This window comes from Amaranthus tricolor, chromosome 4, assembly GCF_026212465.1.
Source record: "Amaranthus tricolor cultivar Red isolate AtriRed21 chromosome 4, ASM2621246v1, whole genome shotgun sequence".
NCBI classification, from domain to species: Eukaryota; Viridiplantae; Streptophyta; class Magnoliopsida; order Caryophyllales; family Amaranthaceae; genus Amaranthus; species Amaranthus tricolor.
Genome location: NC_080050.1, coordinates 1447501 through 1475046, shown reverse-complemented (window position 1 = coordinate 1475046; position 27546 = coordinate 1447501). Strand labels below are relative to the sequence as shown.

General features: G+C 34.3%; 3 protein-coding genes and 1 pseudogene across 4 annotated transcripts; 3 read left to right on the top strand and 1 right to left on the bottom strand.

Moving 5' to 3' along the window:
• Window positions 1-1568: 1568 nt before the first annotated feature.
• LOC130811405 (mitochondrial adenine nucleotide transporter ADNT1) lies at window positions 1569-10435 on the top strand. The gene is made up of 9 exons (XM_057677702.1): window positions 1569-1723; window positions 1809-1974; window positions 6136-6184; window positions 6307-6470; window positions 7201-7238; window positions 8283-8395; window positions 8492-8605; window positions 9148-9492; window positions 10036-10435. Exons 2-9 carry the CDS (start codon window positions 1817-1819, stop codon window positions 10117-10119), a joined length of 1065 nt encoding a protein of 354 aa, XP_057533685.1. The 5' UTR covers window positions 1569-1723; window positions 1809-1816; the 3' UTR covers window positions 10120-10435.
• Window positions 10436-12225: 1790 nt separating this feature from the next.
• On the top strand, window positions 12226-23173 carry LOC130811403 (protein SUPPRESSOR OF PHYA-105 1-like). 2 transcript variants are annotated; one of them, XM_057677701.1, is made up of 12 exons: window positions 12226-12623; window positions 14267-15704; window positions 16785-16942; window positions 19078-19879; window positions 19966-20112; window positions 20205-20522; window positions 20600-20659; window positions 20740-21076; window positions 21157-21340; window positions 21440-21521; window positions 22430-22527; window positions 22607-23173. In XM_057677701.1, the coding sequence occupies exons 2-8, from the start codon at window positions 14349-14351 to the stop codon at window positions 20926-20928; spliced, it is 3030 nt and encodes a 1009-aa protein (XP_057533684.1). In that variant the 5' UTR covers window positions 12226-12623; window positions 14267-14348; the 3' UTR covers window positions 20929-21076; window positions 21157-21340; window positions 21440-21521; window positions 22430-22527; window positions 22607-23173. The 2 variants fall into 2 exon arrangements, with proteins under 2 accessions (XP_057533684.1, XP_057533682.1); XM_057677699.1 differs by having other exon boundaries at window positions 20740-21340.
• LOC130810223 (uncharacterized) lies at window positions 21937-23957 on the bottom strand (annotated as a pseudogene).
• Window positions 23958-26924: 2967 nt separating this feature from the next.
• Window positions 26925-27514, top strand: LOC130811402 (uncharacterized). Its single transcript, XM_057677698.1, has one exon. It carries the CDS (start codon window positions 26981-26983, stop codon window positions 27230-27232), a length of 252 nt encoding a protein of 83 aa, XP_057533681.1. The 5' UTR covers window positions 26925-26980; the 3' UTR covers window positions 27233-27514.
• Window positions 27515-27546: the final 32 nt, after the last annotated feature.

Sequence of the window (27546 nt, the reverse complement as noted above, 5' to 3'; positions counted from 1 at the left end):
GTGTGATACTCTAAAAATAGACCAACCAACCAAACTCACACAAAAAGACAGTGGCTTCTCAATTTGACGAAAGATCAAAATGAAGACTAGAGAGCAGTTGTGTTCTCCTCTGTCTGCTATCCAAATTTGAATATGTGAATAATAACCACAAAAATTTATATTTTAATTAATTGCATAAAATTAAAATAAATTTTGTGAAAACTACATAAGTAAAAAGTGAGAAATTTGTTGCTTTTACTTTCTTATTCTATTAAATTTATTACATTTGAATTTTTAATGTAGTTTAATGCGTTATTTTTTAATTATCCATAATTAAAAATTACAAAAAATATGCGATTAGATGTTTCAAATAAGATTCTATTTTACTATATGGTTTCTTATACATTAACTGCAATATATAAAATAAATTTTAGCTATTAACATTGTCAATATTAGTAATGTAACAATTATTTCAGAACTGAGGATATATATTGTATTAAACTTACTCTGTCCCACCACGTTAAATGCATGTGTAAATGAGAACTAAAGAAAAGGTGTTGATCATAGCTAAAAATTAAAATGAGATAATTTGATAGGACAAACTAAAGAAAAATGAGATAAATTTTGTAGGACATAGACCCGCTACCCCATATAAATTACCCTAATTGGTGGAATTTTATGAAAAATGGATAAAGTGTTATTTTATGAGAATGTAGGCATAATGTGTATATAAGATTAAAAAGATAAGTTAAATGTGTGAACGAGAATTAAGGAAAAAATATTAATCACAATAAAAACTAAAATATAGCAAATTTAATCTCCCCTTTTATTTTTGATCATTCATTTTGTGTTCCATAGAGAATATTTGCTTTTGAAAGAAAAAAAAGAAAGAGATGTGTATTTGACATTTGTTGTTCTTAGTACTTTAATTTCTAAAGAGAAAATTTGAGCAATGTTGTATGGTGAACACTCAATATGTTATTTGAAACATTGTTATCCAAGTAGAGGTTGCTAATGAGATGAATAAAGTTTATGATATAGTGGATAATCTAAAATGTAATCCTCAAGTTTAATTTTAAATTTATGTTCTTTTAAATGAGATTGAATTGAGTTTCAATTAAGTTAGTTTGAGCTAGAATTATGCCTTTACTTATTTTAGCATTGAGAGAAATATTATTATTTTAGCACAAAATCATAATTCAAATGCACTAAGGTAACCTCTTAACTATAATAAAGCAAATCATTTTGCATAAAAAATAAAAAGTAAATATAAAATTTAATTATAAAAAAGTAAAAAATTTTAAAAATTAAAAAGAGAAATTAAGTAAGTTTTATATTTTAACATTTAATTTTCAATATTTTTGTTTTTTTTAATTTTTTTAGCAATAAACCTGCAAATTATATCAGCATTCAAGTAACAATGTTTTTGAATAAGTGACCCTATAATTTAAATTATTTATGATTAATAAAAATTAAAATTAATATAAAAAAATCAATAAAATCTTAAATTATTTTAGTTAATTTTTCCATAAATAATCCCAATGTCTTTTTTTAGGCTTCATGTTATTTCCTAGTTCCTACCAACAAACGCCGTTAAATAAACTCCCTCCTTCACTCACTTCATTCCATTCATTCGTCTTCTTCCTTTTCATCCCCGATCAAGGCGAGAGAGAAAGAATCACACAGAGAAATTCCGTTAACTTTCTCTCTCCTCTTATCTTATCACCGATCCAATTGTATCCGGGTTATCACCTAATCTATAAGGTTTTTACGATCTTTAATCGTTCGGTTCCTGGTGAGTTTATTGATACATTATTTATCGTTTTTAGTGATTTTAATGGCATCAGAAGATGTGAAAACTAGCGAATCAGCAGTTTCTACGATCGTAAATCTGGCTGAAGAAGCGAAGATTGCAAGAGAGGGCGTTAAGGCTCCAAGTTATGCGATTCTTAGTATCTGCAAGTCTCTTGTTGCTGGTGGTGTCGCTGGTGGAGTGTTAGTTCTCTCTTTCTATGTTTCTTTCTCCATTTTGTATTGTTGATTTTAATTGGAAATGTATTGGTGAATTAACTTGATTATTGTACGAATTTTATGCAATTACTGTGATCGTATTTGTGGAATCTGGAGTTTTGTTTGTTTAATCAATGGAGTTTTCATCTGTTGATTTATGCTGTTAATTATATAATATGATTTGGATTTATTCAATATTGAGGGTTTATCATTTATGTGATCGCATTTGATGAACCGGTGATTATTCGGATTTATACTTCTATAATTTTATTAGAGTCCACAACAGCTGATGAATTGGGTTGATCTGACCTCATGTGCTAATTAAATGGATCATACAAAGGTTGAGATTCTCACTCTTAGCCTAGCTTATTTTGATCCATTTAAAATTAATCAAGACATAAAAGTCTACATTTTCAAACAATTAATATTTTCATTTATGGTGAAATGTTTTAAATTTTTTTAGAATGTAACTATTGAATACTTCATATAAGAAAGGGTTTATAAGTAGCAAATATTGAGAAAAAAAATAATAGAAAATCATTTAAGATGGTTTGAGTATTTGCAAAGACATGAGTAGTGGTGAATTGATAAGGAAGATAGAAAGTTGAAACTTAGGTGAATGAGTGCGAGGAAGATTGAAGATGATTTGGAGGAAAGGGGGAGAAAAGGATGTAAAGGATTTAGAATTAGAACCTGAGATGGTCGAAAAACGAAATGATTGGAGAAGAAAAATATATAGGGATGTCCGCTGGAAATGATCTATTAGTTCATCTATTCGATTTGATGATGTTTTGTCAATCTTGGAACCCTTCATTTTTGAGCAAAGGAGTTGTTGCTTTGGTTATAGGACACATCAATAATGCATGAGTAGGCGAAAAATTTTTAGAAGACAATGTACTTGTACAACACTACGTATATGATTATACCGACGTGTTTTTGGGTTACATTTATGTGTTAGTACATTAAGGATGGAGTAGATAAGCAGATTGCTTGTGAGAAGTTTGATGGAGGAGTTTTTTAGAGATTGTGAAATGTTTTTCAAAGGGAAATGCAAGATACTATTTCGAAATGCTTAAGTCTAAAAATAAGGATTCAAAATTTATGACACTTAGGATAATGGAAAGAGTGACATTCAAAAGCTTGTTTTCAATGTGTTCTAGTTATTGGTGACCATTCATTTATTTTCATACTAGCTTCAAATGGCATATACGCATTAATATCAGGTGTGAAAAGATTATTTGGGTTGTTCATGTTGCGAGGTAGAGCTTGTCATTATTTTGAATTCAACATATTAGCTTCTCGTACGACTTGCGAGTGTAGATTTTTCAATGGATATATGTAGGATTCTTATCTTATTACTCGCTTGTGGGCCGCAACTAGATTTGTCCATTCTATGTTTGAATTTTTGAATTTAGACCTTAGAAGTTGGAATCAATGATGTTATGATATGAACATACAATGGTAATATATTATTGACCATTTGAATTTTGGTTGACATTCTTTTGCATATGTAAATAATGTGTTAAATACATTATTGAGGAAAAAAAAATAAAGAAAATCATTTAAGATGGTTTGACATTGTAAATACATGAGTTTTATTGAATCAGTAAGGAAGATAGAAAGTTGACACTTATGGCCCGCTTGCTTAGTGGTACTAAATACTGGTAATGGAAATGGTTTATAATGTAAAATTTCAGCAAATGTTCCGTACTATTCCCATGGTGATGAGACTTTGATCAAAAAAAAAATTGTGTACAAATTTCCATTACCACCTAATACCACCTCTCTCAATGGTAATACCATCAAGGTAGCCTAGAGATTTTTCAACTAAAATTACACTATTTTTTCATACCCATTACCACCATTTATTACTACCTACCAAACGGGCCTTTAGGGGAATGAGTACGAGGAAGATTGAAGATGATTTGGAGGAAAGGAAGAGAAAAGGATAAAAAGGATTTAGAATTATAGCTTGAGATGGTCGAAAAACAAAATGATTGGAGAAGAAAAATTCATATGGACGTCCCTTGAAAATGATTTATTAGTTCATCTATTCGATTTGATGATGTTTTGTCAATCTTGGGACGACCCTTTATTTTTGAGCAAAGGAGTTGTTACTTCGGTTATAGGATACATTGATGATGTGTGAGTTAGTGAAAAATTTTTAGAAGACAATGGACTTGTACAAAACTACATATATGAATATACTGACATGCTTTTGGGTTACATTTATGTGTTAGTACATTAAGGATGGAGGAGACAAGTAGATTGTTAATCAGAAGTTGAAATGTTTTTCAACGGGAAATGGAAGATACTCAGGATAATGGAAATAGTGACATTCTAGGCTTGTTTTCAATGTGTTCTAGTTATTGTTTGACCATTTATTTATTTTCATACTAGCTTCAAATGGCACATACACATTAGATATCAAGTGTCAAAACATTATTTGGGTTTTTTCATGTTGCGAGGTAGAGCTTGCCATTATTTTGAATTCCAACATATTGGCTTCTCTTACAACTTGCGAGTATTGATTTTTGAGTGGATATATGTATGATTTTTATCACTCGCTTGTGGGTCACAACTAGACTTGTCCACTCCATGTTTGAATTTTGGAATTTGAACTGTTAGAAGTTGGAATCAATGATGTTATGAAATGAACATACAATGGTAATATATTATTGACTATTTGAAATTTTGTTTGACGTTCTTTTGCATATGTAAATATTGTATTAAAAACTATCTTTTAATAATTGTTAACTATATTTCTAGTTTTAAATTTCATTAAAGATGGCATAGAGATGGTAAGATGTTTTTACATTTCATCAATTTTGCTTCTTTGAGACTAGGTTTTACCAAGTCTAGTACCAGTGACCTGGTTATGTCTTCTGACTGTTGACTTATTAATTATCAAATTAGGCTAAACTAGAGATGACCTTTCAGAAACTTTTGGTACACATGTCAGATATGGTCACTTGTGATAAGGTCCATGTGTATAAATGGGCTTGGAGGCTGAAAATATGACATTTATTTTTGAGATTTTTTGGTTCTTTCTAGATAATTTAGACTGTTGTTGCGTGATGATTGTTTGATTTTGTGAGCTATGCACATGTTGTTTCTATTTTCTTGCATTTACATGATAGTTTTGTAATGATAGAATAGTTGCAAATATAAAATTGAATCCACTTTGTCGTAGGATCCCTTAAATCGATTATATCCAACTTTTCAGACATTTATGGCACTCATCAGATAAGAACACTCGTACATCAAAGGCTCTCTTGTAGTAGTTTTTTTTGAGTGTTACATTGATAGTATGTCTATCAATGTAGCATGTATTCCTTTTATCATCAAAGTCTTTGAGCTTTGTTTTTGGACGAGACGTGGGGCTTAAGTGAGTATATGAACAAATTGATTGAGAAACTCTTGTGAGAGACAAAAGGTTTTGTAGTGGAAAAATGGGAAGAGTTTTGAATTAATGAAAAAAAGTATCATGGTATCATGATTAAAAAGATGGGGATCGTGAGAACGGAGAAAATGTAATTGTGACTGCAGTTGCTTGAGTGATTAGTTGGGATTTATGAGGCCTTTAGTTATGATAATGGGCCAAAAGCACCAAGACAAAGGGCCTGCCTGATTCTTGCATTTTATTAATCAAATGTATTCTGGTGTCAATTTTATTTTTGCAATCACAGGTTTTTGTTGTATAGTGACATGAGTTATTATCATTGAGGGTTTAGGGTTGTTTTTAAGGGTATATGTGGAGCTGTTATTTTTTGTCCTTTAGTGTAATAAATTTGGTATTAAATAAAGAGAGAGATTTAATTGTATAGATAGTATTAAAAGATTGTTTAAATGTATGGATGTGATCAAAAGAAGTTGGTAGGGTTAATTTTCAAATATGGAAATCAGGCCAAATGAGTGAGACAAGCCAATATAGAATATGAGGCTGAGGCAAATTCAGAGAGACGGTGGGAGTACACATGTATGTATTTGGGTGTTGTGTAAATTAATAAATTAATTCCTCCACTCCCCCCAAAAAAGATGAAAGATGTTGATGTTTTGAGGTCACTCCTTGGATGGTTGAGACGTACAAAAGTTAGCTTCCTGAATGAACAGTGCCTGATATATGCTATTGGGTATGCATTGCAGGTCTCGTACTGCTGTTGCTCCCTTAGAACGCCTAAAAATATTGCTCCAGGTATTCCCTGTTTTCCTTGAGTGTCATCTGATCTTTTTGGTAGTGGTTGACTGTTTCTCAGCTTGAGTCGGGAACTGGATTCTTGTATATGCACTAGTGTTGAGTTTAACATGTTTTTCCAGGTTCAAAATCCTCATAGTATTAAATACAATGGAACTATTCAAGGGCTAAAGTATATATGGAAAACAGAGGGATTCCGAGGACTTTTCAAGGGTAATGGAACGAATTGTGCACGCATTGTGCCAAATTCTGCTGTCAAGTTTTTCAGTTATGAACAAGCCTCCAAGTAAGTCTTTTGGCGTCATTGAAGTAATATGAGCTTATTACCATATTAGCTGTTTGTCAGCATGTTTAATGTAGATTTGTCTTTATATTATCAATCTATAATGAACTAAAGTTATAAGGGTAAGGTTGCGTACATGGGACCCTTCAAATCTCGCCTAGGCGGGAGCTACTTCATGACACTGAGGTAAAGAAATGTGTTTAAAAAATGGACTAAAGTAAAATGATTTATTAAATGATTTCTGCTTGTTTTTTATGTGCATGAAGGGTCAAATGGAAATACCTCTTGGTTATCAAAAGGGTTAAGTTGCATACACCCGACCCCAAACCTTGCCCGTGTGTGTGCCAGGTGGGATAATGACATATTGTAGACACTCGTCTCTACCTCCTGATCTCCTTGCATTTCTGTAATCTGTATTGCTGTCTGGGATTCTCTGCATCTGGTCAATTGCTAGTAAGCCCTAAGAAGGTGGCTGGGAAAATTAAATTAATGAGGAAGAGGCAGGCAATTTTGCTTCTGATGTTGCATGTGCTTCTTCTTTGGTCTCTGACTAGGTCAGTACCATTGGTGTGGCTTAGTTGAGATTTTAGAATTTGTAAACAAACTATTGACCCATGTAGTATCTACTCTGTTGTTGGTTGTGACAGAAAGTCTTAATACAGAAAAGAGTTGACTACCTTGAGTGAACTTCTATTTTGATTCCTTTAGTGATTGCTTTTTGCTGTTCTCTCAGGGGCATATTATGGCTATACCAGCAACAGAGTGGCAATGGTATTCCTATCTTTCTAGTGCTGTTTTGACCAACTGTTCTCATGTTTCCATTTTCAGTTTTGTATTTTATGTGAAATTTTGATGGCTTCTTCGTTTTCATCTTTTTACCTAGCTGGTTCGTTGGTTCATATCGTTTTTAAATTTTTGGCGTATGATTTATGTTAAATTAGGTGTTTAAGTTCTAATGAGAGGTGGAATATCTGTTCCGAAAAAATAGTACTTTTTGATTGACCCTAGATAAATTGCATTTGGTATTGGTAAAGTTAGATTTGTATATGAGATGGGATATTAGTTATACTGGTATAGAGACCATTACCATGATTAGGCCAACAAGCAAGTTTTTATGTTTTGAAACATTTGTTTAGCTCCATGATGCTTATACTTTCTCCGCTTTGTTTGACTTTTTTGATTATTTGACGAATATTATCTTCAATAATGCATCACAAAAAGTTATTAAATCACAAGCCGCATGGTGATGATTTATAATAAAATTAAGGTCAAAGTTTGCCAAAAAGTCAAAATGATGAGAGCATTTTGAAACAAATGAATTTTTTGTTCTTGTTATTTTGTCGTAGTCCCATTGATTTACCCTTCTAAAGCATGTGGAGAAATGTGGTGTAGCTCAGTGTGAGTATATTTGTATTGTATGGTTGCAGAAATTAAAATTAGATGTTCTCGTATAACTTATAGGTAGTCTTGGCAAAAGTTGACCTAATTTGCTAACCCGAAATAAGTAGGTTTGTGCCGAGACTCTTTACCCAATTAAGTGAATGGTTGGACCCAACCTGATTTGTTTATTAAATGGGTTAGATTGAGGTTAAAATTTTAAACCTGAAACAAACTTTTATAACCCATTTAATTAAACAAGTTAAATTTCGAGTCATGTCAATTTGTATAACCTTGCTTATTTTGCTTAGACTATATGAACATTTTGGTTTCATTGGAGTTTTCTCAAGTGAAAGCTTTGATAATTATTTTGGAAGTTGGAGGTTGATGGTGGTGAAACCTTGGGAATTTTAGTGACCTCTTGCTTTGCAATTTCAGAGGAGGCTGAACTCACTCCTTTATTGCGTCTTGGTGCTGGAGCATGTGCTGGAATCATAGCAATGTCTGCAACTTATCCAATGGATATGGTCAGAGGCAGGATTACTGTTCAGGTAAATCACAATTTCTGATCTTTTCCTGGGTACAAACATCTTGGGAAACTTTTTTGATCTGCTGACCTGAATGACGTGGCTTTCCTGTGTTTTCAGACTGATAAGTCTCCTTACCAGTATAGAGGCATTTACCATGCACTGTCAACAATTCTTCGTGAGGAAGGTCCACGGGCTTTGTATAAAGGCTGGCTTCCCTCTGTGATTGGAGTGGTAAGTCCTATGACTTGAAATGCTCTGTGAATTTGTTGCTTGATTGTTAAAATTTTTGTAGTACAGTGAACAATCTTAGGTAATGATTGTATATTGCAATGAGCAGCTTTCAAAAAATTGAAAGTATAGCCATGCCCTTTTCTGTCCACTGTAATGAACGAAGGCAGTATGACTGCATGCATTCATCATCACCTTTTTCCTATGGTTGCCCTATAAAGTCAGCTTTTTTATGTTTTTGATTCATGTCATTAGTTTGTAAGTTCTATAGATTTTGGAAATTGGAGATATATGCAATTAGTTACCTTGTCATATTTGGCTAATTTGTCGTCTTATCTTGCATGTTAATGTGGCCTTTCTGGTTAATGAATGCATCAGTTTTTTGCTCTCTGTTAGTGTCATAGAAACTGTTGATTTCTTATGTTTCAGTCATATGTGAGATTTTGATTATTATGTGGGAACTTGATGACGAATACCAAGTTAGACACTTAGTAAAGCTAGCTTTCTTGCATTTTATATCTTACTCATCTGCTTGCTACTCACAGATTCCATATGTTGGTCTCAATTTTTCCGTGTATGAGTCGTTGAAGGATTGGATGATCAAAGCTAAGCCATTTGGATTAGTACAAGATAATGAGTTGAGTGTGACAACAAGGCTCGGATGTGGGGCAGTTGCGGGGACTATTGGCCAAACTGTTGCCTATCCGCTCGATGTTGTTCGCCGAAGGATGCAAATGGTGGGTTGGAAAGACGCTTCCTCTGTTGTCCTTGGTGATGGGAGAGGCAAGGTTCCGTTAGAATATAATGGCATGATCGATACATTTCGGAAAACTGTTAGGCATGAAGGCTTTGGAGCCCTGTACAAAGGCCTGGTCCCTAATTCAGTAAAGGTCAGTGTTCTATTATGTCTGTACTCTGTACTATTGTAGCCTTGTAGGAGTATCTCGCGGCTAAGTTTCATTTATGTTTCTAGAATTAGTATGCGCTGTTTCAGTCTCACTTAGTTTGCTACACCTACCATTTTCTGATATCTCAATGAGTTTGCTATACTACTGTTTTGAGAAGTGCACCCCACTCCATGTGCCTCCCAAATTCAATCCTCTCCACTCATTGCCTCATTTTACTCTTTTCTCTTGCTTAATCTGAACTACAAGCTTTATTTAGCTCTCTTCGTCGGGATTAAAGGTGTTCATTTTGGTCATTGGGTCCATTTTGGGTTAAGTGTTTCGGATCGATACAAAATCGGGTTTTGTGTCCATATTGGTTTTTGCATCATTGTAATTCTGTTTTAAGAAGGGTTAAATCGGGTTCAGTTATAAGGTCGGGTGAATATGGGTCATCGGGTCTGTTTTGAACACCTCTAATCGGGATGGAGATTAGACAGATCTTTTCTATATATATGCAACTTATTCATGCATCCCTTATGTTTTCAGGTTGTGCCATCCATAGCGATTGCATTTGTCACTTACGAGGTGGTGAAAGATGTCTTAGGAGTTGAAATGAGAATATCGGAGTGAAACTGACAAATACAGGCTTTCGGTTCATGTAACAGCGATAATTTTTTCTTCTTTTTGGTAGGCAATTGGAAGAAGATAGGTAAATTTTGGTTGATGTATTTTGCCTAATTAGAACAAACTAAGCCAGTATCAGATACTAGGCTGATTTATATTTATGTTGCCAAATTTGTTTCCTATCTAGGGTCCCTCAGATAAACCCATTTGGTTTGCCTGTTATTCCATTCAAATACTTATTTGTATTAATTAGTTTCTAATAAAAGAAAATGATGGATCTGTATGCATATTTTCAATACACACTTCGTCTAATGTTTCTCCATCCTCTGGTTCTCGACTGTTCCTACTGGAAAATTTAATGCTCTGCAATGCGTCTGATGAACCTAAAGTCTAAAGCTGATCAAGTACATGGCTGTCCAGAATAGCTTGACCTGGCTAAGGCCCAAATCTGGTTTGTGCAGTTTTAGAATGTTGCCATCCTGAATAATTGTATCGATTTCGATACACTTGTTTCATGCCCAAAAATGGCCTAGTTTGGAGATCAGAGGGTGCTTGGAACTGTATTAGTAGTAGTAATAGAGTTCAACTATTTTCCTGCTTAATGTATGCTGCGTTTGCTCCTTAATTTTACTCCTACTACATATTTTCTCTTTTCTTTCTCCCATTTTCATGCTTTGGAACCCTTCCTCTTGTTTTCACATGTCATTACGATTTATAAACAATACTCCTATAGTCCTATCACGTCCTTTTGATATTGCTACTGATAGTGACAATTTTCTTTATAGTATGCCACTATAAATAATAGTCTCAAATGGACAAAGTAATTTTAATGAGAGATTTTAATTTTTATTTTGGAATAAGTATTTCTACAGTTTTTAATGAGAATTTTTAATTTAAAAATAAATGAAAAGTTATAAATAATAAAATAATACAGTAGCAAAAAATGTCAATTTGTAACTAAAAATTAGAACAACTACCACTTTTTCCGAAACAAGTTATAAATTTGATTTTTGTCTAGTTTTTCTCTTCGCATAGCCTATCTTATAATTAAAAAAAAGTGAGTTAGTGATTTCAAGAGAAGAATAATAATGGAATATAATAATGTTAAAATGTCTAGTTTTCCTCTTCATACAACCTATTTTATAATTAATATCATTTTTTGTATAATTTTTAGGAAATACAAACAACACAACATATCCGTAGTACTTAGGGTATGAAACTTAACAACAAAGTGTTTGATGAATTATAAACTTTGGACGTTCTAACAAGAAGTTTATAACTCTTTTCGAAAGAACACAAGTAAGAGAGAAAGTAAAGATAAAGAATTCAGAAAATTTGGTGTGTGTGACATCCTTTCCCAAGTCCCTATTTATACTAGTTCAAGCATACCAAAGGGTCATAGACATTTAATCACCCATTGATGATCAAGTATAATGACCATCTATTAATACCATTATAACTAAAGTATTCATGAACATTATTCACACTATTAAGTCACTTGTAATGCCATAATTATAGTTGAACAAGAATAAAATTCAATGCTCATTGATTAAAGAATACAAAAAGATACATTTGTCTTTTGTCCTTCCCTTTAACCCCTTTAAACCTTGTATTTTTAGTACGTTTTGTCCAATTATTATTTATAGTACTTGGTGATAATTTTTAAAATTTAATATATACTAAATATTCAACAATTATGCTTAAAGAAATTCTACAACGTCAGAAACACTACTCAAGCATGTCCTTTCGATCTATACTAAAGAATTTTAGACTTCATTGCAGCTTGAAAATATGAGTATATAAGACTGTCGTGTTCGTGTATAATTTTTTTCATATCTAAAAACATATGTAAAATTTTTGGCATATACATTCACCCAGATTTCGATAATTGACTCAAAAGCTTTTACATTTAAAAGTTAATCGTATTCGTAAGACGAAGAAGTGTACTTGGAATTGACAAGATAGCAAACTTAAGGAGGAGGATTAATTGATGTGTCATGTAGAGAATATCCATCATCCAAAAGAGAGAACTAGCATGATTTACAAGGGTTTATATTATTGTGTTTTAGAGGAATGACACTTCATGATATTTTGATTTGACTTCACAACCCCAAATTTCACAAAAAAAAAAAAAAACCCAATAAATACATAAACCAGAGTTTCCTACTAAGACTGGAAATATATTTTTGGCATTAATATTTATTTCAAAAATAAAAAAAGAACTTATTTTTGTGGCCAAGAAAATTCGGTGAGGGAATGCGAATCTCAGAATGGATTACCGCTACAGCCCCTTGAAGAGAAAGAAAGTATCTTTAAGTTTTGGGTACCTTCCCTTTTCATTGTTTGGAAATAAGGGCAGTGCACAAACCAATTATAGATTGAATTTTTTCAAAGTTTTTTTGTGGAGTAGAAGCAAAATCCCACTTCTAATTTGTATCCATTATAAGATTACAAGTTAAAGATATTTTCTTTTCCATTTTTACTTCCTTCAACCTTCAATTCCTCAACTGGTATGATAACTTTCTTTTGCTAATATTGATTTTCTGGAATTTGTTGCTGCTTGTTCTTTTTTAGTCTTTACTTGGTGTTTTCTTAAATGGGTCTTTTTTTTGTTGGGTTATTGTGATTTTGGTTCTTGATGTGGTATTTTAATGCTGTGTAGCTATTGTGCTTTATAATTTGATCATGTGAATTATAGTGCTTAATTTGGTTGTGTTTTGAAATTGGGTGTTGAGAAGCATTTGATTGGGAAGCTGTGTTTTGGTATCAGTTAGGCATTGATTTTATGGATTTTGTTGCATCTTGTTCTTTTTTATTGTGTATTTGATGTTTTTCTTAAATGGTTTTTTGTTGGGTTTTTGTGATTTTGGTTCTGGATGTGGTAATCGAATGATGTGTTTGATATTTTGATCATGTGAATTACAGTGTTTGATTTGGTTGTATTTTGAAATTGGGTGTTGAGAAGCATTTGATTGGGAAGCTGTGTAGTGGTATCAACAAGGCATTGTTTTTGGTTGGATCCAAATATTGTTATCTTTCTAGGGCTTTTTCAATTAGGGACTGGGCACTAGAGTAGTCAATATTGGCCAATTTTTTAGGCTTAGGTGGTCTGATTGTAACATTTCAATGGAATTTTACTTGGTTCTGTTTGGTGTGAAGAGTTAGTTTTCTATTATTTTCAATGGAGAGTTTAATGAAACACTGTTCTTGCACAATAAATTGATAATGGTTTCTTATCATAGTGTTAAAACGTAGTTTCGATAACGGTCGTGAAATGGCTTTTGTGCTGAATACGGATGGTTTTTGTGATTGTTTTGGCTTATATTGCGGTCACGTTGAACTCAAAAACCTTCACGTACTGTGAGCAGTATTTTGCAATGTGTATCTTTTGGCTTGATGAATTATGAGGCATGAATGTGATGGAGCAAGAGATGCCATATCTCTTCATGAGATTGGTTTTATGCGGCTGATATATGCTTTTGTGATGGATTCATGGAGTATAATTTTAACGGCCTATTTCCACTCCAATGGGCAACGGCCCGAGTTGTAGTTCCTTAAGAGGGTGATGGAGTAAGAAGAGGTATCACATACCCTGCTTTGATAGGTTTATGCAGCCGTTCTGTGCTTTTCCTTTTGAGGTGCTGGGAAGACAAAGAGAGTTTTCCAATATCCTTGTGGGACACAATTTATGAGGCTACTACATGTGCTTTTCAAGGGAGAGTTTTGTTGGCAAGGTTATCGGATGGTTTTGTGGTCTGAGCTATAGTTCATCCTAAGGTAGTGGTGTGACTTAGGTGTTATATATTGTCATGAGATAGGTTTTATGTGGCTAATCTATACTTTCTAATCAAGAGCTTAATGGTTCCCTCCTAGCAATTTTGTGGATAATATTATCATATGATGTAATGGTCTTAGTCTAGTTCTTTTGAGCATGATGGAGTGACTAGTGAGAGAGTTGCTCTGATACTAATATGATTTAGCAGTACTTATAATGATAAGATAAGTTATTTCTTTTCTTTGCTTGTTTCTGGATATCTTTTGCTCTCTCCCGTTGAACTCGTGATACAATTTTAACTTGCAGAACTTGTAATTTTATTTTTTATTTTTGGAAAATTGTTTAAACATTTCTAACATAACTGTTTGTAAAATTGAGGTGTAAACTATGATGTTTGAGCTGGTTCATTTGGCACTGCACTGCGGAGGCAATTGCTGCTAATGATTTAGGAGATATCAAGATGGATGGTTCAAACATGCCATTGAAAAAAGAGGATTGCCCTATGTTGGCTTCACCTGTCACATATGATCGAATGAAAGGTCCGTTGTCGGTTACGTCAGATGATAATCATACAGGCGCAATGGAAAGCAGTAGTTCAAAGCAAGGTGGGTTAAAATTTTCAGGATTAGAGCCGCCTTGTGTCAGCTCTCAGCCAAGTGAACAAACAAACCATGTTGTAACGAATTCTAAAACTGAAAATTACAAGGACCATGTGTTAGATTTAGCCAGATTTCCAAGAAGCAAAGATTTAATTTTAAGGAAGGGACAGTGGCCACACTTGTATCAGATGGTTGGTGGCCCTAAGCTTTCAGATTCTCCAGGAGATCCACTCTCAAGAGCTCAGGATAAGCTCATGGTTAGCATGCGGGAGCATTCCAGAAAAGGCGATGCTGATGCTTGGAATCTGAGGCACGTGAAGGCCAAACATGTTGATGAGACAGGAAAAGTATGCATTGATACGATGCATGGGAAGGATCTCAATTCCGATACGGCATTGCTTCCTCAGGATGCGAGGTCGAGAATATTATCCACATCAAGCTTCTCTCACTTTTTTGGGAAGAAAACCACAAAGGGTAAAGGGATCATCAATGGCCAGCCAGGAGTCAAAACTGATCTTGACAACTGCGGTAACGTGGAGAGTAATGGAAAGTTGGCTACCACTGCAGGAATGACTTCTTATGTCCAAATGCAACGTTTGCAATGTTCCAACAGTGGGATTGTAAGCAACGCTGGAGTTTCCTTGAGAGAATGGCTTAAGTCGGGGCCTTCAGAGAAGAACAAGGTTCAAAGCCTTAGCCTTTTCAGGCAAATTGCTGAGCTTGTAAGTTTGGCACATTCTCAAGGTGTTGTTCTGCAACAATTGTGGCCTTCATATTTTGTTATTTTACCGTCAAATAAGGTCAAGTATATTGGATCTTCAACCCAAATAGACTCGCATGTTTCCAAGTCTTTGGTTGGATGCAAGAAAAGGCCTCCAGAAGAAAACATCAATGCTTTCTGTATACCTGGTGTAAAGCACCAAAAACTCCTGCCAGACATGGAAATGCAGAATCATCAATCCCCAACCTCCTTGGTGAATGGGTTTAAGACCCCCAAAGTTTGTAAAACCAGGTATGACGAAGTTAGCTCTTCTGGCTCTCAAAATCCTGATAACAAGGCTTTAGCCATGGTACGGCATCAGGTTAATAGATCGGAGAACTCTCCTCCGACAGATCTTCAGCTGGAGGAGAAGTGGTATTCTTGTCCAGAAGAGATTGATGGGAAGGCTTACAATTTTTCATCTAATATATATTGTCTTGGAGTTATCCTTTTTGAGGTAAGGAAGCATGAATGCGCGATAACTAGTTAGCCATTTGTTTCCCTTTGCATGAAGTTTGCAGTTTAGTTCTCTACAAATATTTTTTTGTTTGGAATAAATCTATGCTGTACTAGAATCGGGTAAAAATCCAGACATTAAACACTACATCTTTAGTCATTTTGCTAAACAAAAATATTGAAATTTGTGAGATCTTTTATATAGGGGTGTAAAACTCTCCAAATTTTATGCTTCTATACTACCCTTCTGGTCAAATGTGCCATTTGGTTTCACAACTATAGCTAACTTTCATTCCTTAGCTTTACCTCCGCTCGTATAGTTACCACTTACCACAATCAAGAATACGTGTTTTATCTTTTTGTTTGATGCATTTGTACTGCTCTATCTGCTTCGCGTCCAGTGGAAAAACTTAGATAGGGCGGGACGGGGCGTTGCCATCTAAACGTTTTTCACAAAAATATATACATTTTTACACCTTATAAATTCAAGAAGTCATATGTTGAACCGTGTCTCTTATTTTTTAATCTCAAATTTGTTTTGTAAATTTTCACCTCCTCAATTTTTGGTTCAAGTTTTCACCGGTGTTCGCGTCTATTCATCTTTTGAAGAACCTTCTTTCTAATGCCTTGGAGTACAATTGTAGCCACATTGTTTATCCAATTGTGAATACTTACATAGGATTTCCATAACTTTCAATGTTGAAGTATTTATAAATACTTGTAGTTAGTACCGTCATTATCTGTAGTTCTTTTTGAAAAGTAATATTTTTAGTGTTATTGTTAAGCAGTTCATGCCTTCATGGCACCTTGTATGGATTTGTTATCCTCCTGGGAAAAGGGATAGCTTTTAGGAGCAGGACACATTTACATAACACTTTTAAACCGATAAATTAAATTAAAGCGAGAAGCTGGGTGGTGTGTAGCTTCTCTGCCTTTGCCTCCTCAAGTACCCTTCAGTCACGGAGTCACCTAAATTGATGAATATGAACATAATGAATTTAATATTTGTCGACGGTCGTTAAGTGTTTAAGAAAATTTGTGCATATCCTGAAATTCTGTTGAATTTAATTTTTGTCGACAGTTGCTTTGCCCTTTCGATTCAATGGAAGCTCATTCCGCTGCAATGTTTGACCTGCACTACCGGATTTTGCCTCCATTCTTTCTGTCTGAAAATGCAAAAGAAGCTGGATTTTGCTTGTGGCTTATACATCCTAATCCATCATCGCGTCCAACAATTAGGTACTTTAGCATGTAAAGTTTATTTAGTGCTGTTGAGCATTGTTTGGTTTTGTAGATGTTCACCTGAAATTGTGAGATTTTTTGAGTTTTGGATAGCATTTTGGTATCATTTCTACATACTTTATAGTTGTCACTTTACTAAATTGGTCTAAATTTGCTATATATTTTACTATAGTAAAGCTCAACAACTCTGATCATAGTTTTCTCAAAAATCATATTGCATTATGGTGTGAATGCATTTGTGAATTTATCTTTAAATACGTAGGATTATAATCATATATTTGATTACTTACCAATTATAACAAGAAGCCAAAGCATTTATCGCATAAGATTGGGGGTTGGCTACACGAAGATATAGATTCATCCGTCTGAGTGATCTTCTACATGAATTCTCCTTCTCCATTCATTTTAGTTTTCTACCATGTCAACCAGTAAATATGAATTCTTCATATCCTTTTCCACACTTTCCTTCAGGCCATCTTTGGTCTTCATCGCCCTTTTTAGATTCCTAGGTTCCAATTTTCTATCTTCTTTAGTTTATTAATACTCCGTCATTACACATACTCAAACCAAGTTAAACGATTATACTTCTTCTTTCCTTAACGTTTTCCACGTCCAAACCTTGTACATATATTTGTTTTGAATTATCTCCCTCAAAGTATGTATACTCATCCATCTTTTTACAATAATCATTCCTAAAAGCCCTAACATTTTGATTGATGTGATGCATAACTGTCCAATAAATCTTTTTCTTAAACTTTAGAGGCACACCTCAATCATATAATATTTAAGTCCATTCTCCATTCTTGTCACCTATACTTAATCCTATGGGTCACATCCTATTGGATATCTCTACTGGAATATGGATCCTAGGTATTTGAAGCATTCAATTGGAAGGATTTATAGCTCTCTACTTATCTCATATGTGCTAAAGTGACATGTCATGCACTCTTCATACTCACTTCAACTCTTGTCTCCATAATTCTAACTTTGAATTTAACCCCCCTTTGGTCTCATCTACTAAAAAATGTTGTCTATAAATATAATGCACTAAGGCACGTGTCCTTGGAATGATTGACTTAGCTCATCTAAGACTGTTCCAAAAAAATAAATGATTAGGGCCGAACCTTGGAAAAGGTCAATTGTGGTTGAGAAATCCGTTGTTTTCCACCACATATCCTAACATTTGTCTTCATTTTTTGCATTAATATTAATGTATTTACCGGGTATTATTCTTTAGATAATCCCACTTAATACAAGGATGTTGACTTATATAGTGCAAGCATGCCACCTCATAACTACCTTAGACAATTGTACAATTATTGTTGAAACTTGAAAGAATCGGGTGACATGGAAATTATCGAGGCTTAAAGAGAGCTAGACCCTATCCCCTTGATCATCAAAAGCTTGCTGCACATATTTCTATCAATTATGCTGCATGCCTGCACCTATCTTTGATTAATGAGGATGAAATCATTGTAAATTTGAATTAGGCACAATTCGTAAAATGTAAAATTAGCAGACCATAAGAAGAATATTATAAATTCTTGAAACCCGATATTAACCCATATACCAACTCAAAAAACATAGAGCTGTCATGAACAATAGAGAAATGTGATCAATATTCCATTTCATTTTCCCCAATACCATTAAGTGGCTTCCACCTATCGGATTTGGGGCCAGATGCACGTTGTATTGACACTTGATAGCTAGCATCATGTACAACTTCACATAAATATGAAGCTTAGTTAGTATATATGATTTAATGATTCTTTTTACGATTGTCCATTATAATTAATACCAATGAATTATAAATCTTAGGCCTATTGGGAACGGACAAGTGAGGTTTTAGGTGATTATAAATTATGTAGATTTAACACATGGTTCACTGGAAATGATAATGCTAGGAGGGAACTCGGAAGGCTTAATTTGGAAAAACATGAAAGAAGCATCTAGTGATGTTCTGCTGTTAGATTCCTTTCTTGGGAACTAGTTTTATTTTCTTTGCATGATAGTCGTTAATGCTCTCTGCTTTTGCATATTGTTTTTGTGTAACTAGATACTTTGAAGGGATATATCGCCTGTTTTTGAGTTATATGCGGCATGTCTAATTGAAAATTATACTTTTGCAACAGTGAAATTCTTCTTTCTGACCTTATATCTGGATCCCAAGAGCTGAACTTTAATGATGAATTGATAATGGCAACCGATAATGTTGATATGGCCGAATCTGAGCTTCTACTGGATTTTCTAGTTTCCTTGAAAGAGAAGGAGGAGGACAGAGCAGTGAAGTTAGTTGAAGATATTAGATGCATAGAAGCTGATATAAAAGGGCTGCAAGGAAAGTTTTCTTATAAAGTATCCCCTCGTCTTGCAAACAGGGATCACAGTCTTCAAGACTTCATTAAATCAATTGCTAGATCGGGTAGGAATGAAGATAGGTTAAGAAATGATTTGAAACAGCTTGAAAAGGCTTACTTTTCAGTGCGAAGTCAAACTACTCTAACAACCGGCACTAGTCGAGCAGATAAAAGTTTTCTTAAGAAGAGGGAAACTTCTTCACTGGTGCAAAATGAGAAGGAGATGACGAGCATGGATCGTAAATCTGCGACTGGGTTAGATGTATTTTTCGAAGGTCTCTGTAAGTTTACTTGCTATAATAAATTTGAGTTGCGTGGAACATTAAGAAATAGTGATCTTCTGAACTCTGCTAATGTTATTTTCTCCCTGAGCTTTGATCGTGATGAAGAATACATTGCTGTTGCTGGAGCTTCCAAAAGGATTAAGATATTTGAGTATTCTGCTCTTGTAAATGATACTATAGATATTCACTATCCTGTGATTGAGATGGTAAACAAATCCAAGCTCAGCTGCATTTCATGGAACAGCTACATCAGAAACTATTTGGCTTCTACTGATTATGATGGTGTCGTTCAGGTGGTCACTCTTTATATCTCGAAGCAAGTTTACTTTAAAAGTTAACATACATCATTTAGGTTTGATTTCATTGAGATGAAACTCAGGTATGGGATGCAAGCACGGGCGTGGGGTATTCTCAGTACACAGAACATCAGAAAAGGGCTTGGTCAATTGACTTTTCTCGAGTTGACCCAACCAGGTTCGCTAGTGGAAGTGATGATTGCTCTGTGAAACTCTGGTGCACTAATGATGTATTATCTCTAAACCTCCAAGATTTGCATCTCTGAGCAAGGAACTTTAGGATTTTTACCGGAAAAGTAATGATATTTTGTATTTTTTGCAGAAACAATCAACATGCACCATCTGGAGTCCTGCCAATGTCTGCTGTGTACAGTTTTCCCCCTACTCTTCTCATCTTTTAGTGTTTGGTTCTGCTGATCACAAGATTTATGGGTATGATCTGCGGCACATGAGAATCCCTTGGTGTACATTGGCTGGTCATGAGAAGACTGTTAGCTATGTCAAATTTTTGGATTCCGAAATGCTTGTTTCTGCTTCAACTGATAACACATTAAAGCTTTGGGATCTTAGCAAAACAAGCTTATCTGGGATGTCCTCAGATGCTTGTCATTTGACCTTCAGTGGTCATACTAACAAAAAGGTTTTTTTGTACATATCTTTTTCAGATCATTTTCGATTGGCTTAGCCGCAACTTATTGACTCCTTTTATTTTCTCAGCATTTTGTAGGTTTGTCTGTTTTGGATGGATACATTGCATGTGGTTCAGAAACTAATGAGGTACACTAGTTTTATGTATTTGGTATCATTTTGTAGGTTTATTCTTTGCATATTGGCTCATTGATCCTATCTGCTTCCAGGTTTATACGTACTACAGATCCCTGCCAATGCCCATCGCCTCTTACAAACTGAGTTCTATCCATCCTATTTCTCAGCTTGATGTCAGGGAGGATGGACTTTTTGTATCGAGTGTCTGTTGGAGAAGAAAATCAAACACTGTTCTTGCGGCTAATTCTAGTGGAAGTGTAAGATTATTGCAGCTGGTATGAAAACTTGTTTAGAATGTCCGGTTCTCGCCAGCGGTGCCAATCGCTAAAGTTTATTTCCTGAAACCCTTATACTGTCGACACCTAGTCGTCTCTTTTGCTGTCAGTGTAGAAAGTTCTGTGGACTCAACATTCAGCTATTAGATTTGCGGTATTCTCTTATCGATATTCAGCAAGATCAATGTCTCTTACATTGATTTTTGACGTTTTGATCTTGAAACTACGTGTTAGGGGCCGCCGTGTTCCTAAAGTGACTTCCTCTTGTTCATCGTTGTCTGGTATGGGGTGAGAGTAGGGTGGAGCAGATGTTAAGTGGACCTATTGGGAGAGGCGGAGAACGCAACACAGCAAATTAGTGATGTGTATTGGTCAGGTGTTGGCATTGCTGTTTTTTCTGGCATTCGTGTAATGTTAGGTATGTATCATCTGTTTCCTTATAAGAATAAATTAATAAGATATATGGGTTCTGAATTTTCTTCCAATTTGCAATTTTTTGTTCTCGTTAAATGAGCAGAAGTCCGGAAAAGATCGTTTGGTGCTATAAAGAAGCTTTACTGCTCGTTTCTCAAAGTATACTTGCTCGCTCTGCTGCATAGGTATGTACTTTCTGGTTTTCTAATTAGAGAGGAATGATTATTATGATTTCAATAACGGTCACGAAATGGATTTTTTGGTCAATATGGAAGATTTCGCGGTTGTCTCGGCCTATCTTTTCAGTCACGTAAGCAAAAAAACCTTTAAAATACAGTCACGATACACTGATGCAGCTGACGAAACTTTACAGTTTATACAAGCATAAAGCTCGAAAATTTTCCAACATCAGATCATTTCTACTTTAAGAAAATAAAATTTAGATGGACCTTTTTTCCTTCCTATCTAATCTGTGCATGTTTCTAATGGAGCTACAATTGCTTAAATATTTTATATGCAATTGCTTAATTAGTTGATCATTGTTAACATAACTTTATACTTGGGATGTGCGGAATTTGCTCTCGTTTGCAAATAGATTTTTTATGATAGCTCAGAATCGGATGCATGACCAGATTTTTTCCGAATTCGAGGACTTTTAAGAAGCAAGTGGTTGTCAGCTGTTATGTGCATACTACGTGAACTGCGGAAGAGTTGAGGAGGTCTTTGTGATTGTCCGTTCGGTGTTCCTGCATTACCAAGCACAATAGATCATTTTTTGCATGATATATAAAATTTAAACGCTTGACTAACTTATACTCCGTATTTTTCAATAATTCTACTTATCTTATATAATTCCCGTTCATTTTAGCTTCTTTTTGTTCACCTTCGCTCCTATGAGCGGGATACACTGGGTACGATGATGATGATGATGATCTGTTCACCTTCGCCTCATTTTATGTTGTATATGTATCTTCCCGAAGGAAAAAAAAGGGTTAAAATACTAATGTATGCGCATGCATACCTGAATATCTATTTGCTTTTGTATCCGACAATCTACTAACTAATGAGAGCCGCCTTTTTGGGTACTCATCAGGAACCAAACTCTTCGTTTCCGTATTAGACGGGGGAGGATAATCTGTCGTCGTATGTTCATCTCCAGAGATAGAAACTGCTTCACTTCCAGATTCTGAGGTATCTTGGATGTTAGATATACACTTTTCTCCCTCCATAACTCGATATGCGAACATCTGAAATGGTATTTCTGAAACAGGAAATGGCTCATTGCTCGTCCAAGAAGGAAACTTTTTTAGCAATCCCGACTCGATATCATTGTAATCGATAGCAAGACCAGGGATGTCTGGGTGGCTGTACTCCGGGTTCATCACAAGATACCTTTTTATATGCCGAAGTATCCTGCAAATGGACGAGAAACTCGGCCGTTGATCCGGGTCAGAATGCCAACATCTCCTGGTTAAATTTGTCACATATTTTGGGCAGTGATACGGGAAAAGTGGCCGTTCCCCTGCCCGAATGTTTCGGCTCATCTTGTCTCCGTGAAGATGTGTGTCCTCGAAAGGAATCTTTCACGTCAGAAGTTCAAAGCAGATCATCCTGAAGCCGTACACATCTGATTTGTCCCTGTACTTAACATCTGTTGCTTCGCCTTTCGACTCTTCCTGCTCCATTAATACTTCTGGTGCATGCCAAATATAGGACTGTTCCTCACCGTGATTTGAATTCTTTTGAGGGGGGCATACGACCAATGGTAGACCAAATCTCGTGATCTTTACATGTACAAAATTCTCCGAGGAAGAGTTGTTTCTTGCTTTGGAAAGAATGTTCATCGTTTCTGTGACCAGGAAACACTCTCGCCTTTCATCATCCATGAACCCACAAAGAAATTGTAGTATATTCGGTTGGGAGAGTGATAAAAGTCGAGATATTTCAGGTATCAATGACTCTATCTCCCCTTTGATTTTTCGAAGAACAAAGGTTTCACCTGACCAATAGATTTCTTTAAATTCGCCTCTATTTCCTAGTCGCCTCCGTACTTGGTAGCCTTTTGATTCAAGCAAAACCGAGCATGGTAAAAGTTTTCCATTCAAAGAATCCGTCTCATTTAAGTTCTCAAGGAGAAGACTTACGAGCTATTTACCATGTTTTGTTGATTCCGGTATTCTATTTTCCCTGATTTTATCAAGTAAAATCCAAAGATCTTCTTTCCAAACCATATCCATTTGATTGCACATTTCACCGGTAACCAAATACTGTTTCCCGAATCTCCAACGAAAAAACTTTGGATCGTTCCATTCGTTATTGTATTTCTTTGACAACATGTACCTCCGTTTATTCATCTGATTTTCATCCCAACCGCACAATTCTCTTTCCGATTCTATAGCTTCAATCACAATCGGGATGCAACAAAGAAGGTTATGAGCATGAAATTCGACACTATCTCGGTTTTGGTTCAACATTATAGCTTTGGCCAACCAATCCTTGTTCTCGAAGCAATTTTTGACGTATGCCTCAACTTCTCGGAGTATCTTGTAGAGCTCTTTAAAGGGTTGTTCGAGGAGACTCCAATTTTTATGGCACTCCTCGAATCTCAAGTGGGATTTCATTTCATTCGAAATCGTTTCGTAAGCCAAGGTTAGAGTGTCATAAAGAAAGCAGCATTGTCTTTGATTGATTTGGATATTGTCTTGAAATATCATCAATGTCTTTAGACTCCCCAATGCTCCTCCGACCTGCCGGAATTGCTCCATCCTTGCAAGAATCGGAAAAGGCGTTCGCGCTTATGCCGTTAAAAACGCCAATGAAGTGCGATTTTCGCGTTGGGATGAAAGGTTAGAACTCGAAATTTGATGATCATTGTTCTATGGAGAATAACTACAAAAATTATATGTGATATGTTCATATAATGTTGTTTTTTCTGGATTCTAATGCAAAATAAAACTGTATTATATTTTGATTAATAACTTTTCTCGACTTTTTTAGCATTTTGTTTAATTCTGGGCTCTTTTCCTCGTTTTCTAAATTTAGCAATTTATTTTCTCATCCTTTTAGCTGTTTCCATTGCTAAATCTCAGCCAAAGTCAGGGTGGAGATTAATTTCAGATATATAGGCAGGATCAATTGAAAATATTTAAAATGGTGAAAACTGAAAATCAAATAGAGATATGCATATTGCTGTAAAAGGGATATATAGTATCTTATAGAGTATATATTTTTGTAAAGGTAAAAATTCATATTATTTACAGAAATGTCTTCTGAATATATATACCTTTAAACATGTATGTACACCTTTTAACAAATAATCAATTAGTTACAAAATTGGCACCCAATTATGTACACCATTTAGTCTCTTAAGTACATTTATTTACGGTTTTCACAATTTTAATTGATTTTTACATGATCCAAATCCTATAAAAATAATGCAAAATAAAAGGAAAAATCTAAAATAAAAAAAATAATGCTAAATTAGGGGGACAGAAGAGTAAATAGAAAAATCATAGCTCTAACCGACTCTGTCCAGCTAAATTAGAAGTCGTTAGCAATTGCTCATTGGATTCAAGAACATGAGTCGGCTTTGTGTTCTCTGGTAGTAAAATTAAAAAGACAAAAGAGTAATAAATAGTGAATAAACATTTGGTTGGCTATCACAAGAGTTTAGAAAAGGGTAGAGATGAGTTGTAGGGTGAGGAATAAGCCATGGAAGTGAGCACCCCAAATTCATTAATTAATGTTGAAATCCTTGGTTTGAGCAAACCTCATTCTCCCACCCTTTATAACTTCATAAATTCCTCATCAAATTTGCCTGCTTTCTTTTGCTTTTATTTTCCTCCTGTTGACTACCATTCTCCACCGTTAGTTTAGTACTTTTGTGTAAGCTTGTCAAATAAATCAGGTGAGGTCGAATTTAGGTTCGGGTTATATATAAATAGGTTAGAAACTCTTTGACGCAAACCCAATCTGTTTAGTTAACTGGGTCAAAAATCACAATCTTGATCCGACCTACAATAGATTGGATCGACTTGAATTTTACCTACTTAATCTGTTTATGGCTTTTTGTTTTCATTTTAAGGTTTTTAACATTGATTACATTAATTTTTTGGTCTTAATTTTAAACTTTTTTATTTTTTAGTTGTTTATTTTGTATTTACTATGAAAAATAAGAAAACATTAAATGAATTAAGTTAATGTTATAATTATTAGTTTAATCCTAAACTAATTTATTTAATTAAATGAGTTATATATGTTTGTTTTGGGTTTAAAATTTTGACTTGAACCTAACTCATTTAAAAAACAGATCAGGTTAGGTCGACCCGTTTAATTACTTGGGTCAAAAGTCTCAACTCAAACCCACTTATTTCGGATAAAGTTCAAGTCGATCTAGCAGGTCGGATCAGCTTTTCTCAGGCCTACTTCTATGTTCCTTTGAATTTGATATTAAACATGATATATTATAAAAAGAAATGTTAATTTAAGTAGCAAACTCAAAAGGAAGAAGTAAATACTTCTCTACAATCTACATATACTACTCTTTTCAAAGCATATAGATGAGTTACTTAGGGCTGAACCATATAATTTAAATATAATTAATATTGAATTGTATTATATATAAAAATAGAAGAATTACAGCCAAGTTAAGTTGGTTCATCACATATGTTGAAGACTAACAGTCAAGAAACATATTAAAAAAATATATAGATCTGTTGCCAGTTCAAATTAAACGTCATAAAATAATAAACTTTATAAAATAATAAAATAAATTAATAGAAAATACTTGTTGAGAGAATACTAATATTATTTCATTCTCAAACATGAAAAGAGGGAGCAAAAAAGCAGTAGCAGTGCAGTAGACAGCTAGTCCACATTACTCAACCACCATTATAGTGTTTTGATCATCTTACAACCACAATTTTCTTGTATAGCAGTAGTAACAACTAATAATTGAACATCAATGCATGTAAAGTATATAACTCTTTGTTAATTCATGATCATACATTCATAAAAGTCTCATCATAAACCCTAAATATTAGCACCCTTTCAAACTTTGAGTAGCCAATAACTCATTTAATCAGTTGGAAATATTAATTGATTTTTTATATCTTAAGTTAACTATTGTGCAGATGTTTGGTAAAAAAAAATGTTGGTTGTTAATAATTTTTTAAAGACAGAGTGGGTTAAAAAGTCAAATAAAAACTATGCATAGTATAGTTTTTTTGAGTATTTATTTGTTTAACCAACAAAAAACTCATTTGTCAAAAGACAATTTATTCAGGGTCGTTCCAAACCCTAGGCAATGTAGACATTGTAGAACGTAGAATACCGATTATAAAATTGTAACTTTATTTATACCTAACACTCATTAAAATTTGAAATCAACCCATTATAAAAAAGTTTATTTAATTTTTTTCATTTCGCATAAAGCCCATAAAATATCAGAAACACAAAAGGAGTGCCAAAATAGCAATAAATATCAATATCACAAACCTTGGTAACTCCACAAGATATTAATGTAGGGCAAATTATAATATTGTCCACAATTTGATGCATAGGTTGGCTATATAAACCAAGGTGCACCCATTTTCATAACATGCAATAAAAAGTAGCTAGTATAAAAAAACATACATAACCAAACATGGAGCAAGTAGCAACTAGGCAGCAAAATGGCATGAACAAGGGGGTAAATGGGCAGCAAGGAGGAGGGCCATGGGAGCAACAAGGTGTGGACTGGTTCCAAATGCCGGTACATTACCCGAAATATAGTCGAGCCGACTACGAAACCATGCCGGAGTGGAGGATTGATTGCTTGTTAACTCAATATGGATTGCCTGTTTCCGGTGATTTAGATCATAAGAGGAAGTTTGCCATGGGTGCTTTCTTGTGGTAAAAATATGATTAATTAGTATATTTATATTGATAATAATGCATGTAATGTCATAATTATGTGTGTTTATGAAGCTAGCTAGATTATGTAATCATAATTGTTTTTGATTATGCTTATGATTTATTTGAGTGTTTTTTTTTGAGATAAGAAAAGAAAAAAGAAATTAGTACTAATGGGGTCTTGATTGCTTAGTATGTACTCTTATAAATGGATGTAGTGTGTTATGATACTAACTAGCTAGCTTGCAAATCTTGAGAAATAAAGAATTACAAAATTATTATGTTACATTTGGACATGATGATTTTATTTGAAAATAT

What these genes read in the sequence shown, in the direction of transcription:
- LOC130811405 (XM_057677702.1), top strand. Translation starts at nt 1,817, where the DNA reads ATGGCATCAGAAGATGTGAAAACTAGCGAATCAGCAGTTTCTACGATC. An exon ending in GGTGGTGTCGCTGGTGGAGT is followed by an intron (nt 1,975 to 6,135) that starts GTTAGTTCTCTC and finishes TATGCATTGCAG; the next exon opens with GTCTCGTACTGCTGTTGCTC. An exon ending in GCCTAAAAATATTGCTCCAG is followed by an intron (nt 6,185 to 6,306) that starts GTATTCCCTGTT and finishes ATGTTTTTCCAG; the next exon opens with GTTCAAAATCCTCATAGTAT.
- LOC130811403 (XM_057677701.1), top strand. Translation starts at nt 14,349, where the DNA reads ATGGATGGTTCAAACATGCCATTGAAAAAAGAGGATTGCCCTATGTTG. An exon ending in ATTATGATGGTGTCGTTCAG is followed by an intron (nt 19,880 to 19,965) that starts GTGGTCACTCTT and finishes GATGAAACTCAG; the next exon opens with GTATGGGATGCAAGCACGGG. An exon ending in GTGGTTCAGAAACTAATGAG is followed by an intron (nt 20,660 to 20,739) that starts GTACACTAGTTT and finishes ATCTGCTTCCAG; the next exon opens with GTTTATACGTACTACAGATC.
- LOC130811402 (XM_057677698.1), top strand. Translation starts at nt 26,981, where the DNA reads ATGGAGCAAGTAGCAACTAGGCAGCAAAATGGCATGAACAAGGGGGTA.